The sequence below is a fragment of the Diadema antillarum genome, unplaced genomic scaffold, assembly GCF_040938485.1.
Source record: "Diadema antillarum isolate AM-2024a unplaced genomic scaffold, OU_Dant_1.0 scf00000109, whole genome shotgun sequence".
Lineage (NCBI taxonomy): Eukaryota > Metazoa > Echinodermata > Echinoidea > Diadematoida > Diadematidae > Diadema > Diadema antillarum.
Window position 1 is genome coordinate 1616911 of NW_027270998.1, and position 14194 is coordinate 1631104.

At 39.2% G+C, this 14194-nt stretch overlaps 1 protein-coding gene and 1 long non-coding RNA gene across 2 annotated transcripts in view; one reads left to right on the forward strand and one right to left on the reverse strand.

Moving 5' to 3' along the window:
* LOC139719364 (uncharacterized) overlaps positions 1-14194 on the reverse strand; it is a 79326-nt gene that overhangs the window by 19216 nt on the left and 45916 nt on the right. Inside the window, exon 12 of the mRNA XM_071630779.1 lies at positions 10923-11090. Within this exon, the coding sequence (XP_071486880.1) occupies positions 10923-11090 (168 nt within the window). The remainder of the gene's footprint in view (positions 1-10922; positions 11091-14194) is intronic.
* On the forward strand, positions 1670-5345 carry LOC139719335 (uncharacterized). Its single transcript, XR_011710098.1, has 5 exons — positions 1670-1710; positions 2856-2987; positions 3766-3888; positions 4559-4662; positions 5050-5345. It is a non-coding gene; the product is annotated as an uncharacterized lncRNA (long non-coding RNA).

Here is a 14194-nt window from a genome sequence, read left to right on the forward strand (position 1 = left end):
AGAGTACCAACTGTAAAGGACAAAGACAAATAATCGTAAGAACTTCAAATTCCATTGAAGGGGAGATGAGCAGTTTTGCAATAACACCCTTCTGATTCTCATTCGGGGATAGACATTCCGTTGAAAGGGGATGAACAGTTTTACATTAACGGCCTTCTGATTCTCATTGGGCAATAGAAATCATTCCATTGAAGGGGAAATGAACAGTTTCGCATTAATGCCTTTCTGATTCTCATTGGGTATAAACATTCCATAGAAGGGAGATGAGAAGTTTTGCATTAACGCCCTTCTAATTCTCGTTGAGTAATAGAAATGATGGATGCCCGGCGCCAATAAGAATCTTTCTGGTAGAGGTCGGAGGGCCTTCTGTCATGGAGGAGTGGAGAAGTGCTTGGGAACACACAGGCGGGATGCTCTTGACCTTTGTCCATCAGTGAGATTGTCTACCGCCCTGCTGCTCCGATTCCTCCTCTCGACTCGCCCGGGATGTTAATCGAAGAAATCTCGCAAGACACCCGTGCGCCCTCACCTCCGTTCCGGTGGTGGCGCCTCTCTCTTTCTCTCTCTCTCTCTCGCAAAGCGATAAAGATGATTGGCTCCAACGGACGAAGGACAGGGCCGCATTCCGTCATCGCCAAACTACTGTTGCGTGTGGGGGGAATTTGCAATGGTGATATATGTGAGGATTGGGAGAAATTGGATGGGCCGGCCTTCCTCCCTCCCGGCCCAACAGAGGGATGAGATTATAGCTCAGTGGGATTTCAAGATTGCCAAGAGAGTGACAGGGTGAGCCAAGACAGAGAGTCACTCAGAGTTCATGTTCTATCTCAGCATCATTCACACTACTGCACCATTGTTGGATGTGCCATTTCTAGTGCCAGTCATGTACACACTCCGGAAAAAAAAGAAAAACCAACTACAACAAACAAACCAGTCAGAGCAGAATGCAAAGTTTGTTTTCTTGCATAAAAGGAGCATATTGTTAGTTGAGATACAGAACAAGAATTCTGAAGCATTTGTATAGTGTTATCACCCTCTTAGTATTAAGCTGACTGGCTTTAAGCTCACAGCATCCGGCAAAGTTTAAAAGTGATCATGTACAACAACAAGAAAATAGCCATACTAGTACTTGTTGCTTAATACTGGTTGCATCATAATATACCATCTATGGCAGATTTACTCATGACATTAGTACACACTGGCCAGAAGCTGGAAACTTCAAAGGGGTACAACAACTGCTTCACTATGTCCTTTATTTGAAAACGTGTCATTGGTTTCTCTTGGCCTATAATGCCTACTGAACATTTCTCTGCCTGAACACATCGTGTTATCTAAATTAGATAGTGACATGCCAATCTACATGCCAATCACAGCCACCTCGTCGGTGTTTTCACGAAGTGGCACGACCGGCCAAAATCGAGTAAATTTTTGATTTTAAGATTTTTGCATGTTATGATAGTAAATACCGAGATCTACAACCTGACAAATTTTTGAACCTCAATCTCAAATAATTACGTAATAATAACGACCGTGTCACTTCGTGAAAACTTCGACTGGTCGGTCTACGATTTTCACGAAGCGGCACGATCGCGGGTTGCTGGTGCGGATACGCCGGACGACATCATAAATCATTTATTTGCCAAACGTCCTCGTACGCGCGCGTCTAAGATGGCTGCGCCCAGAGCAACGGAAACTAGACAGATGAAATCGGTAAAGTTACATTTCGCTCTGTATTGACACTTTAATTGTTCGAATTGTTCACATTCTTGAATGTAGATTTATGAATGAGGAATTAGAATATCAAAACAGCGTAAATATGTATTCTTGCAGATCACATTGACTTCGTTTGGCACTGTCCTAGCTTCGTGATCTACGTGTGCAGTCCCACATCTATTATTCGGTGTAAGTGGAGAATAGGCAGGGAAAGGGATTCGAACTAAAGTCAAATGAACACGTCTCACATTTGCATCGAATCTTAAACGCACTAACTGGTGATATATTGTGAAGTTTTATTGTTGCCTGTATTACGAGCTCAAATATGTCTGAATCTTCCAGGAATTTAGATCCATAGCTGTTTAATAGGGAGTCTATATCTAGGCCTACAACTTCAAGATCTAACTAAGATAGCTAACAGTGTTACACTGTTAATATTGTTCTTGAATACCGTTGGCGTTACCTGTCCAGGTTACTCTAAAAGTGATGTTATTTCACTGACTGCCTTTGAATTCTCAATGAAAAAAAATAGAATTACTTCTGCTACAAGTCTAGCATTAAATCAGGGAGGTCCTCTTCCCACCTCCCTGTCTAAATTGAGGCGTTACCAACAACAATGAAGAGTTTGATAATGTTGTCGAGAATACCGTACCAGCAAATTTGATTTGGATAGACAACAAGCAAAAAAAAAAAAAAAAAAATTGCTATGCAACGTTTATGCTCAGCACCTGACTTCATAAATTGTTCTATCATGCTATACTATGAGCTTAAAAGCCTCAATGTGGTCGTAATTGGCTTATACGTGGCAAGTACTTTTGCCTTAGTTTGCGATTTTTCGTTTTGTTTATTTTTATTGTCTACAATCTATGGTTCTTTGAAACACAGAGGTTTTTTTTGGGGGGGGGGGGGTGGAGGCTGGGGATTCGGAGCTGGGCAAATTGTAAAATTAAACCAAAGAGATGTTCATAAACTTCAGATTCTGGTAAGCCGTAGAATATAGACCTGAAAGGGATGGGGGGGGGGGGGGGCAGTGTGATGTTTTGCTAATCTGTGCATCAATTTTATGATCTTACAGAACTGGTAGTGATGGAGTTTCATGTGACTGACAATGACATCTTTCATTCATTTTCCATTATAAACAGATATTGAGGCATTTGTGTGGACAACCCAACAACTTACAGACTGGAATGAAATGAGTGCTGTCCTTCGATGATGGGCTACTTTACAGTATTGTACTCCATACCGCATTCCTTGAACAAGCTTGAACAAGAACCGTAAGTTACATTGCTATCTGTCAAGGATTTAGAGTAAATTAGACAGACCAGTGTGTAATAGACAGTGCAGGCACACTACTAGTAATAATAATATTACTAATATGATTTGCCACATACTGAAATAATTGTTTTGATTACCTTTGAATTCTCAATGAAAAAAAATGATTTGAGAGTTACTTCTGCTAAAAGTCTAACGTTAAATCAGGGAGGTCCTCTTCCCACCTCCCTGTCTAAATTGAGGCGTTACCAACAACAATGAAGAGTTTGATAATGTTGTCGAGAATACCGTACCAGCAAATTTGATTTGAAATAATGGATAGACAACAAGCAAAAAAAAAAAAAAAGATGCTGTGCAACGTTTATGCTCAGCACCTGAATTCATAAATTGTTCTATCATGCTATATTATGAGCCTAAAAGCCCCAATGTAGACGTAATTGGTCTATACGTGGCAAGTACTTTTGCCTTAGTTTGCAATGTTTCGTTTTGTTTGTTTTGATTTTCTACAATCTATGGTTCTTTGAAACACAGAGGGTTTTTGGGGAGGATGGAGGCTGGGGATTCGGAGCTGGGCAAATTGTAAAATTAAACCAGAGAGATGTTCATAAACTTCAAATTCTGGTAAGCTGTAGAATATAGACTTGAAAGGGATGGGGGGGGGGGGCAGTGTGATGTTTTGCAAATCTGTGCATCAATTTTATGATCTTACAGAACTGGTAGTGATGGAGTTTCATGTGACTGACATCTTTCATTCATTTTCCATTACAAACAGATATTGAGGCATTTGTGTGGACAACCCAACAACTTGCAGACTGGAATGAAATGAGTGCTGTCCTTCGATGATGGGCTACTTTACAGTATTCCTGCAGATTTCTCCTATCATCTCAAGCTTGAACAAGAACTGTAAGTTACATTGCTATCTGTCAAGGATTTAGAGTAAATTAGACAGACCAGTGTGTAATAGACAGTGCAGGCACACTACTAGTAATAATAATATTACTAATATGATTTGCCACATACTGAAATAATTGTTTTGTCTTACTCTTTCTTTAATTACAACTGTATTTGTAGTTTTATGAATGTGAAGCACTGACATAACATGGAATCCAACATTTTGACATCTAATTACCTGTAGTCATGTTGCATTTTGTTATAAAGGCACTGCTGTCCCTCAGTTTGATTTTGATATGGTAGCAGTATGCAATTTCTTCAGTGTCATGTATCTTTCAGGACTGTTGTAACTGTAGTCTTTTATTGTTAGTTTGATTATTGTTGTGTTTTTATTTTTTTATTGGGAGGGGGGCAAGGGAGATGAGGAAGATCAGTTATACACTCTGTACTGATATGAGATACCATCAACTTTGCCAAAGTCAATGGCATATACTGTATGACAAATTCTTGGCAGAGACGATGAAAATGAACTGTCTCAATATACATTTATAGTTTTACTCATGTCAATGTGTTTTTTCTTTGTACACTCAGAAGTCAAATGTCTGAGACATTACTTGCATGGAATTGACTATGTCACTGCTTTTCACTTGTGATGTCCTGCTTTCTGTATTCTTTACTTTAGTTCTGCTCCTGATTCTAATCAACAATATGTTCATTCACCATTTCGTCTGGCTTAGCATCCTCTTCTTACTGCACTCAAGGGTTACATTGTGCACCATGCTAAAGGTGAGCAAGATATAAACAGCAATCCATGCAACACCTTTTCATGTAGTATTTGGTTTTATTTTGTCATAGACAATTACTAAGAAAATCCAGTGTCAATGGACAATTAGGTGTAATCCTAGTACAGTCTTCTTGTGCACATTATCACATTGATTTAAACTTTATGATAAAAAAAAAATGCATTAGCACTTTGGAGTAAAACACTACCAAAGTGTTTATATGAAAGGAACATTATCATATAATTATTTTCTTAGGGAAATCGGTGTAGTTTAAAAAATGTGGAAAATTTATTAAGAAGTATGTTATGACTGTTGTATCAAATGTCATCATTCCCCTCTGCAATGGAGAAGTAACATTGTCTGTGAAAAACAATTGTTCCTCTTTGCATAGGGAGAGAAGCAGATAACAACTGTCTACTGGAGAAAGCCAAGAGAAACCCGAAACAGCTACAAATGACTAGGGTGGCTGAGCTGAACATCTGCACTAAAATCCAAGCCATGGGATCATTATGGAAGGAGATCATAGCAATATTTCACCACAATCACAGAGTTGCTCCACACAGCAGCAGCAAACTTTTCACAAGAGTGTGTACTTTATGAATGGACAGGCAGGTTCTGGCAGAATATTATTTCGATGTTCTTTTTGATTTTCTATTTAATGACTTTGGGTTTGTATGTGTGCAGAAATGAGGGGGGGGGGGTAGTGGTGTCTTAAAGTAGGACATCATTTTTAATAATGATGATAATAATGATAATAATAATACCGGTAATTATAATAATCAACTGTGCTTATATAGCATATGGAAACATTCTGTATTATGCCTTTTGTGCTCAAGGATAGAAATGATCTAACAAAAACATACAATTGCAATTACAATGATACCTTGTTTCACGTTTAGACTGTAATGACAGGTGTTTGCAAGGCAGACTTAGATTTGTCAACATTTGCAATTCATTTTAAATTCTGGGTAAGATTATTCCATATATGGTAGAGACATTACAAGCAAATGTATGCCATTGCTTTTTTATTCAGAATAACAAATAAGTCACTACCTTTTGAACGAAGATTTCTCTCTGGTGTGTTTCCTATTTAAAGTAGTTCTTTCAAATAGTGTGGATTCAAAAGTTAATATCAACATTTTGATCTGTATATGAATTTTGACTGGAAGCTAGTGCAAGCTTCTTAGCACCGGTGAATTTTTTTTTTCATGTTTTTGGAATTTGGACACTACTCTTGCAGCAGAGTTAGGAATAGCTTGTAATCTCTGTATCTGTTTGACTGACAATCCACAAAGTAATTAATGACAAGATCAACATGTCACATTAAGAAACCATGAACTGAATGTACTGCTGTGCATTTATCAGTAAAGTCTCAAATTTTCCAAATATGGTATGTGAAAGAATCAAGGAGACATTAAGGGACATTAATCCTACATACAGTATCTCTCACTGTCACCTTATTCACTGACATTACTCTTGATAACCATCAATCCATGAGTCTTTCTATACAGCTTTGTCACAATGATGCCATCCTCAATTTCCACTGTATTATGCTTCCCCTCTCTGACTTTAAACAGTGCTTTTCACAACAAAACCATACCAATGTTAAATACCATACAGATGTCTCTTCTTTTACTCTGTTTATGAACCAGCTCTCCCATCAAACTATTCATTTTGTCTCCCTTAGCCCAGCCACCATTATGCCAAACCCATAAACAATTTTCAGTATTTTTGAATTATGCCTACCACAGCACCTGTGACACCACAGCAGACGTAAACTAAAGTCAGGACCAAGTCAAGTCAAGTTGTGCAAGTTAGAAAGGTATTAGTAGACTGCAAGAGGGATATAAACAATTGGATGCCTTCATTTCCTCTGCTTGCTCTCTCTCTGCAACTAATAAATGACTAATAAACTTTGACTGAAAATGTTTTCTTGGATGATAGATGTACTGGAGTACATAGCCATATTATTGCAGTCTGTGTCCACATCAGAAATTATGGCCTAGACATCATTATCTATGTCTTTTTATATTGTATATTGTTGTGGATTTTATTTTTGAAACAATAATGAGTAAATGCAGATCTGATAGCCACTTCTTACTGAGCTTAGATAAGGAACTTTGTGTATGGTATCCTCTAGCAGTGAGAGAAAAGAAAGGGAAACATGAGGATTTTTATATCTTGCAAAATAACATGGTATGGTAATAAATTATATTTCAGGCACATACTGTGCATAATATGAGTGCTTACAAACTTTTACAAAGTTAGGGAAGATCAAGACTGTTTGCAGAAGATTTATAATACACTTTGTGAACTGTTACAGCAATTTAAACATCAATTAGCTCAGTCACTGTCTATAAGATTGTATTGCCTTTGATATGAAGAAGGTTATCCATACCAAATCAGCTAGTGTCTTTGTAATTATGTACTTGTATTCATATCATCATATTCTAGATTGATTATAAAGTTAATGTTTGGTAAACAGCATTTGACCAGGTTGAAGTTAGGTTATGGGATATGGAAGGAGGTGGAACATTTTGGTCATTATTTTGTAAGATTTTTGGGCTTTAAAGGCAAAAGTCAGTCTAGTCTCATACGTCTGACTGACATTTTTGAATCTACAAAAAAAAAGAGAAATATTGTAGTACCCTGAATGCCATAAAATATAGATATCAAGGTGGGTGATACATACAGAGCTTTGGTATAAATGTTAGAACATAACAGAAACCTTCGTTACATCTGAAAAATAAATGAAAGGTAATGTACTGTACCTTAACTTCATTCAAGTTGGAATCTGCATTATATGAGTAATATGATCCACGTATAGTTTATTGAAAAGCCATATTTAAAACTCGTGTACACACGTGGTGATAAATCTATGAATGAGAAAAGATACCCAGATAAAGCTCATTTAGTTTTTATGTAATTTAAAAAGTTTTGTAATGTGTCACGTGTAGGAAATAAATAGAGAGAGAGATTGTGTGTTTGTTTGTGTGTATGTGTGTGTTTGCGTGTGTGTGAGGGAGAGAGAGAAAGAAAGCGAAAGAAAGGGTGGAAAAGAGAGTGATATTACCAGCACAGAATTATTTTCTGTACAAGAATGACACATTCACAAAGCAATATAGCAAACTGATTACATTTCATATTCGAAAACAACATGCTTCGTGGTTATAGCACGAGATACAGTAATGCTCCGAGGAAGAGAGTGAATCTTGAAAATTATGATCCAAAATAATGTGCATAAAGACCGATGCAATGAGCTGAGAGCAATGATCAATGTGTAATATAGTGAAGAACAACTCAATAATAATGCCTTTCTGCGAATGGATAAGAGATTTAGAAGGGGAAAAGAAAAAAAAAGTATCAAACAAAATCTTGATACCCAATTCATATCACTAGTATACAAAGGAGCATCGCTAATGCGCGCGCTCGATTATGTGCGCGCGCGGCTATGAGAAATGATGAAGATAACCTAACGCGCAGCGCGTGCGCGCCGATGGTGTCACTTCGTGAAAAATGAAATCCGCACCATGCGCGAAGAATCAAAGCGGCACGGCCGACGGTGCCGGTTCGTGAAAATATTGGAAGCGTTGTTTACGTGTTTTTGTGTTTTCACGAACCGGCACGACGGACTTTGCCCGATATTTCAACGAAACTTTTGTTTTTCAAGATGAACCAAGAACATGAAACACACAAACAACTCCTAATCTGTCGTGCAGTGTGATATTTAGGTAACTGGACGTGAAATATAGGCGCAATCATGGATTTTGCAAAGGCAAAAACTTCAAACGCGATTATCTCGAAACTTACTTTCGCGGCTCCGGGGCCGGCTGTGCCGGTTCGTGAAAACACCAGCGACCTGTCAGACATAGTCCCTGTTGATTGGTACATTCCTTGCTGGGGGAAATACAAATGTACATACAGGAAAGAATGACTGCGCTCCAGCCCCTCAATTGACAAAATCAAGAAATTCTGTTTAAATCTGTTATTTTACAGCATCAATATGATAATTACTAGATATAGCTGTATTATATCGACGATTTTACAGTCAGCAGCAGCCGAGGCAAAAGAACACCAATATGAAAGGCACCGTCAACATATTTTTGCAAAACATGTCGGGTTGCTGCGTTAACAATCTCTCTCATGTGTGTGTAGTGGAAAAACGTAGAAAAGTCATGGCCACTTTGCTATAACGAAACTGAAAGAAGCGATTTGGAAATGCATCTGATCCCCGAACGCAAGGTACACAAACCACGCTGAACACGCTGCCTTTTGGTCCTCAACTACAATGTATTGCAACATGCTTGATATGCATTGTGAGGGTGGGAGTTCAAAGGTCGATACAAAGGAAAGTGGGTGGGACAAAGATATAGCTAACCACTCAGTCAAAAGCAGTGAATGCCCACTAAAGCATGAATAGTCTAAGGCACAATATCCTGGCACTGTATTACAGTTTTATCAACTTCCTCAAATGGAAAAAATAAAATTAAAAAAATAATTAAAAAAAGAAAACGTGTCCCGATACCATTTTTTTTTCACTATTTTGCTTTCAATCTTATTTACTATTCAATTTATCCAGGTGGCTATATTTCTGTCCATTTTTAAAACTGCCTACCTACCCAGCAAGCCTACATATCTTCCTATAAATCTCTTACCAGTCATTTTCACATTTCTTCTTTACATGAGGCTCAGAGGGTGTAAAGTCTCAATTACCTCGGCTGTTGTGACACCATGATTTTATTTCTCATCAGGTGTGTACCTCAGTGAGTCTTTGTGTATTTTTGGTCCACAAACCTGAAATACCGATGAGGAAACTGATTTTTTTTTTTTTTTTTTTTTTTTGGGGGGGGGGGGGGAGCGTATGGGGGTGCATGTATCCAGCTATCTATAGTATATTGAATATTCTTATGCATGGTTTCCAGGGGTTGCATGCACTTATGATGGATTAACCCGTTGAGGACGAATCCCGAGTATACTCGGGCAGGTGTCTATGGGAAATGCGTGTTGTAGCAAAATCAGTCCATCCTCAGCTGGTTAATCTCAGCATTCAGATCGTGATGAACATCCCACTTCAGTGCACTCCTGTTATAAATGAACACAATTCTTGCTACAAGGGAGTAAAAATTCAGGTCAAAAAATTATCATCTAAATATCTTTACATTCTTTACTGTTTGGCTATGAAAAAATTCAGTGTGACAAAAAACTGCTGGTCCCTATGATTTTGTTATAACGAGAATCGCCTGTGTTTTGTCTGTGTGGATGGCACTAAACCAACACAAAAAAACCAGGAAACAAATTTAGCAGTCTGTCGGCAACACTCTACTGAGAGATCAATAGATACAACTTCATGGCCATCCAAAGTTTTAAATGGCTCCCCCAAAAAAGAGGCAAATAAAGGTATCTGTCTAATTATATTTGGCAAATAATTGATATTCAAAGTAAAATACTTCACAGCTATAGATGCTCATACAAACTTCACTCCATGTGCATGGATGACTGCACAAAGCTTTCAGATTATTTCTTTTTGTTTACATTTCTATTCTGATCATCACAGCTTTGTTTACTCTGTACAAATGATGCAAGGATCTCAGTTTATTTATATATAGATTAAGCTTTCTTTTTTCTACAATTATGAGCCATCAGGCATGTCTATCTCATTCATATTCCTGCTTTCCAGTTCAGTGTGCAATTGTTCACGTTACCATATCTTTGCCTGCCAGATGAAGATTGTTCTCATTACATCTGCTTTGATGAGGCCACATGAATTAATGATAACTTAATACACATTGATAAAGGTTACCATCACAATAACGTTAATGTAGGTCTCTCCATGGTTTTAAGTATCATGACGATAGCCATTTCAGGTGGGGAAAAAAAAAAGAGAGAGAAAAGATTGTCAAATGTATGACAGTGCACTGCAAATTGCAGCATGTGTAGGTAAACACACTGCAATCAACCATCTACATTAACACTCATTGCTGGGGGCGGGGTGGTGGAAGGGGGAAGTAATTACCTTATGAAATACTGTAAAAGAAACATTCAGGGCAGGAAACTTTCATTCATGGAAGCTGACGGTCATTTTCGTGGCATGACATTTTTGGAGTTTGGCGACTGGCATGCAGACAACAACTTTAGTGTGCATTTTACTCTTGTGAATCTTGGCGGCTCATAAAATTCACAAAAGTTTCATGAATGCGAACATTTCTGGTTTTACTCTGTATAATCTGCCAAAGAAAGCTCAATAAATGGTCCTAATGAACTTACTGCAGCCTGAAGACATGCTGTCTTGCATAGTAGTCCTTTGCCACAGCAACAATGGCGTTGGTAAGCCTGACAGGGTCCTGGAGTGGCACTCCAAGTGTCTTCTTTCTCTGATCCTTGTAGAACATCAAGGTTGGGCCGTCCTGGACCAGGTACACAAAGCGCCAGGACCTGGAAGTGACCGGGTGGAAAAACAGAAGGGTACAGACATTCCTATGAGGGCTGTTTGAAATTAATAGACCATCTCTCTATTGTATCAAAATTCATGGATGTTTCTTTTCCTATAATCGAGTAACAACTCTTTCAATCATATGTTTCTTAGGCAGGACCCACTCAGCATTCATCATTTGTTCTTAGGTGGGGCAAGCCGTCTGCAAGCTTTGTGGCTACTAAGGCAATCTTTTGTAGACAAAGCACACATAGAATTTGAATACATCACAGAAAGAGCCAATCATGATTTGTTTTACGTGTTCACTGAGGAAGCAATAAATGCATGTAAGCTAGTATAAACCATTGGATCAACGGTATTATGAGGGACAATACGTTAGAAGTGAAGGGCAAACTGGAAACATCACATTACACCTTCAGACGGCAGTCGTTTTGTGATTTACAGTTATATGCCTCTCCATGTTCAACTGATAACTCTAATGACTAGAATAAACACGGTGACATCAATTTCATAAAATTCTGGCATAGAATATAGAAATCTACTGGACAGTGGACAGGAAATTGGACAGTGTTACACCATAAACTTCTATGTTCAAGAAATTGCCACAAGAAATAATGGGAAATGCAAGTCAGAACAGTGGGTATCTAATTGGCTTAGAGACTGGGTGGCAACCTGGGGGGGGGGGGGGGGGGGCATTTCTTGAAGCGTTTTGTCCAACATATTTGTCGGACAAATTTGCTCTCAGCCAAACAAATGTACGGATTTCAATAGCTTATAATAGTTCGCCAGAAAAAATATCTGACAAAACGCTACATGAAACGCCCCCCCCCCCCCCCCCCCCCGGCACTATTTCAAGAAAGTTGTCAGTCTCTGACAATTTCAGTGAAATCCTTGGTTTTGATTGGCTGAGAAGGCCTGATCACTGACTGTTACTATGGTGATTGTCAAAGACTGACAACTTGCAATAAAACAGTGCCACGGAGGCGACTCTTGCTGGTCGGGGAACGCGTCTTCACAATGTCCTTTGTTGAGGCTAAGTCGCTTTTAACTAATTGCGTCGATGACTCTCCAAGACTTCTCCGTGACCTTTAAGGGACACATGGCAACCTAGTAGCGACGATGTGGAGACGTCCCCGCAACTGAAAGATGTCTTGATGACATCCCTGCGACTTCCACGTGAATAAGTTTTCGAATAGTCACCTTGTTTGGAAACATCTCACAAGTCACCCTGGAGTCACCTTCTTGGTGAGAGCACAACCCATTCTTTTTCTCTTTTTTTTATCTTTCAATTCGCTCAAGTTGCAGCGATCTCTATTACAGTGAGATAGGCCCTTAAATGATGATCCCAGGAGACAACTCCTCATCCAACCACCCCCATATGCACAAACACACAGACACACACATACATATACACACACACACACACACACACACACACACACACACACACAGACACACACACACAAATATGTCAAATTTCACCCAGGGTATTTCCATTCTATTTTTATAATTCAAGTATCACACAGAATGGGCCATTGGAGCATATCAAGCATCAGACGAAAAGAACCATTTCCTTTATGATAAACTTGAATACAAAAAAAACGAAAAAGCAACCAAAAAAGAGTCTGTGGAGTGTGGAGGGTAAACATAGACCCCGTTTACAGTGCGAGGCTCGGCCGCGGCTCGGCCGCGGCTCGGCCGCGGCCGTGCCCAGCCCCGCTTCAGTGTAAACGCGCAAAAGGCCAAATGCGAGGCCCAAATTGGCCTCACATTTGGCCTCGCTCTGGAGGTGGTCTCGGCCACGGCCGAGCCACAGCCGAGCCCGGCCTTTTCTTGGTGTAAACGCAAACTGGGCCAAATGCGCGGCCAATTGCGCGGCCAATTTTAGTCTGGCTTCCAAACCCTCTGCCTGTATCTTTCGCTATTCAGGATATTAACCCCCTCAACGTCGAAAACTAGTATAGTGTAAGGTGGTTTTGTCCTGCAAAGGATTCTTTCCTTCAGCAAAGGCCTTTGCCCGAACGGTGATTTCGTCGCCACGGAATTCATTTGGCAAAGGATCTGAAAACCAGACAATACCAAATTGCGTATGCTTACTAGCAGAGCGCCACTACGACAGAATATTGAAAGGTTTGAATCAAAAGCGCAGCCGAGCCAAGCAGTGTAAACGGACAAAATTGCGAGGCTCGGCCGCGCAATTGAGGCCGGGCTCATATTGCATCAGTAGAATGCACATTGGTATTAATGTACTGGTAGTTACAGACTGTAGGTGGGTTGGGCAAATATTGCACACTGTTCTCTTGAAATAAACTACCATTGTTACATGGTAAATGTCTCTAATGATGATCACTCATATCTACTCCCTTCATAAAACTAGGGCATTCCATTCCATGGTCCAGTTGATGGCAATAAAAGGCATACCACTTTAAAACATGTAGAATGGTGATTTAAGAGTGCATTAAGATTACAAATTTATGGAACCACATTTATGCAAATTAGGAGCCTGTTGCATTATTGACACTGGCAATTTCTATAAAGCTGCAATAAGTGCAGTTACTGCAGCAACAAATTGAGTACTCTCAACTGATTGATTCGGTCCATGATGCTGCCACAGAAACTGCAAAATCATTATAGCTCAAAGCTCATAGAATGTCACCTACGCCCTCCCCCCCCCCCCCCCCCCCCGCAATAATTTTATCACCTTGGCACTTTCCAATATGTTTACACAATCTCTATCTGTCAATTAAGGTTTAAAAAAACTCCCTTTGAAAAGTCATTAAAATAATCTAGTAAATTCTGCTTATGTCATATATTTTGCGAGATTTTATTTTTCACAAATTTAACAACACGTAAACATATTACCCTTTTTCAACATGATTGCGATGTGCATGCGTACATTTCAACATATATTACTGTACTCCACGTTCGCAAAGTCACCAATAACGAAATCGTTGGGAAGTCCCAATTTGCAAAAGATATTGCTCGCTATATACTGTATAAATGGCCTATATGGTAGAATAAAACTCCTTTTCTTTTTATCTTATTTCAAAACAAAACAATTTGCAAAGATTTGCATACCAACCTTGGTGAGCCATGTGTGGTGATG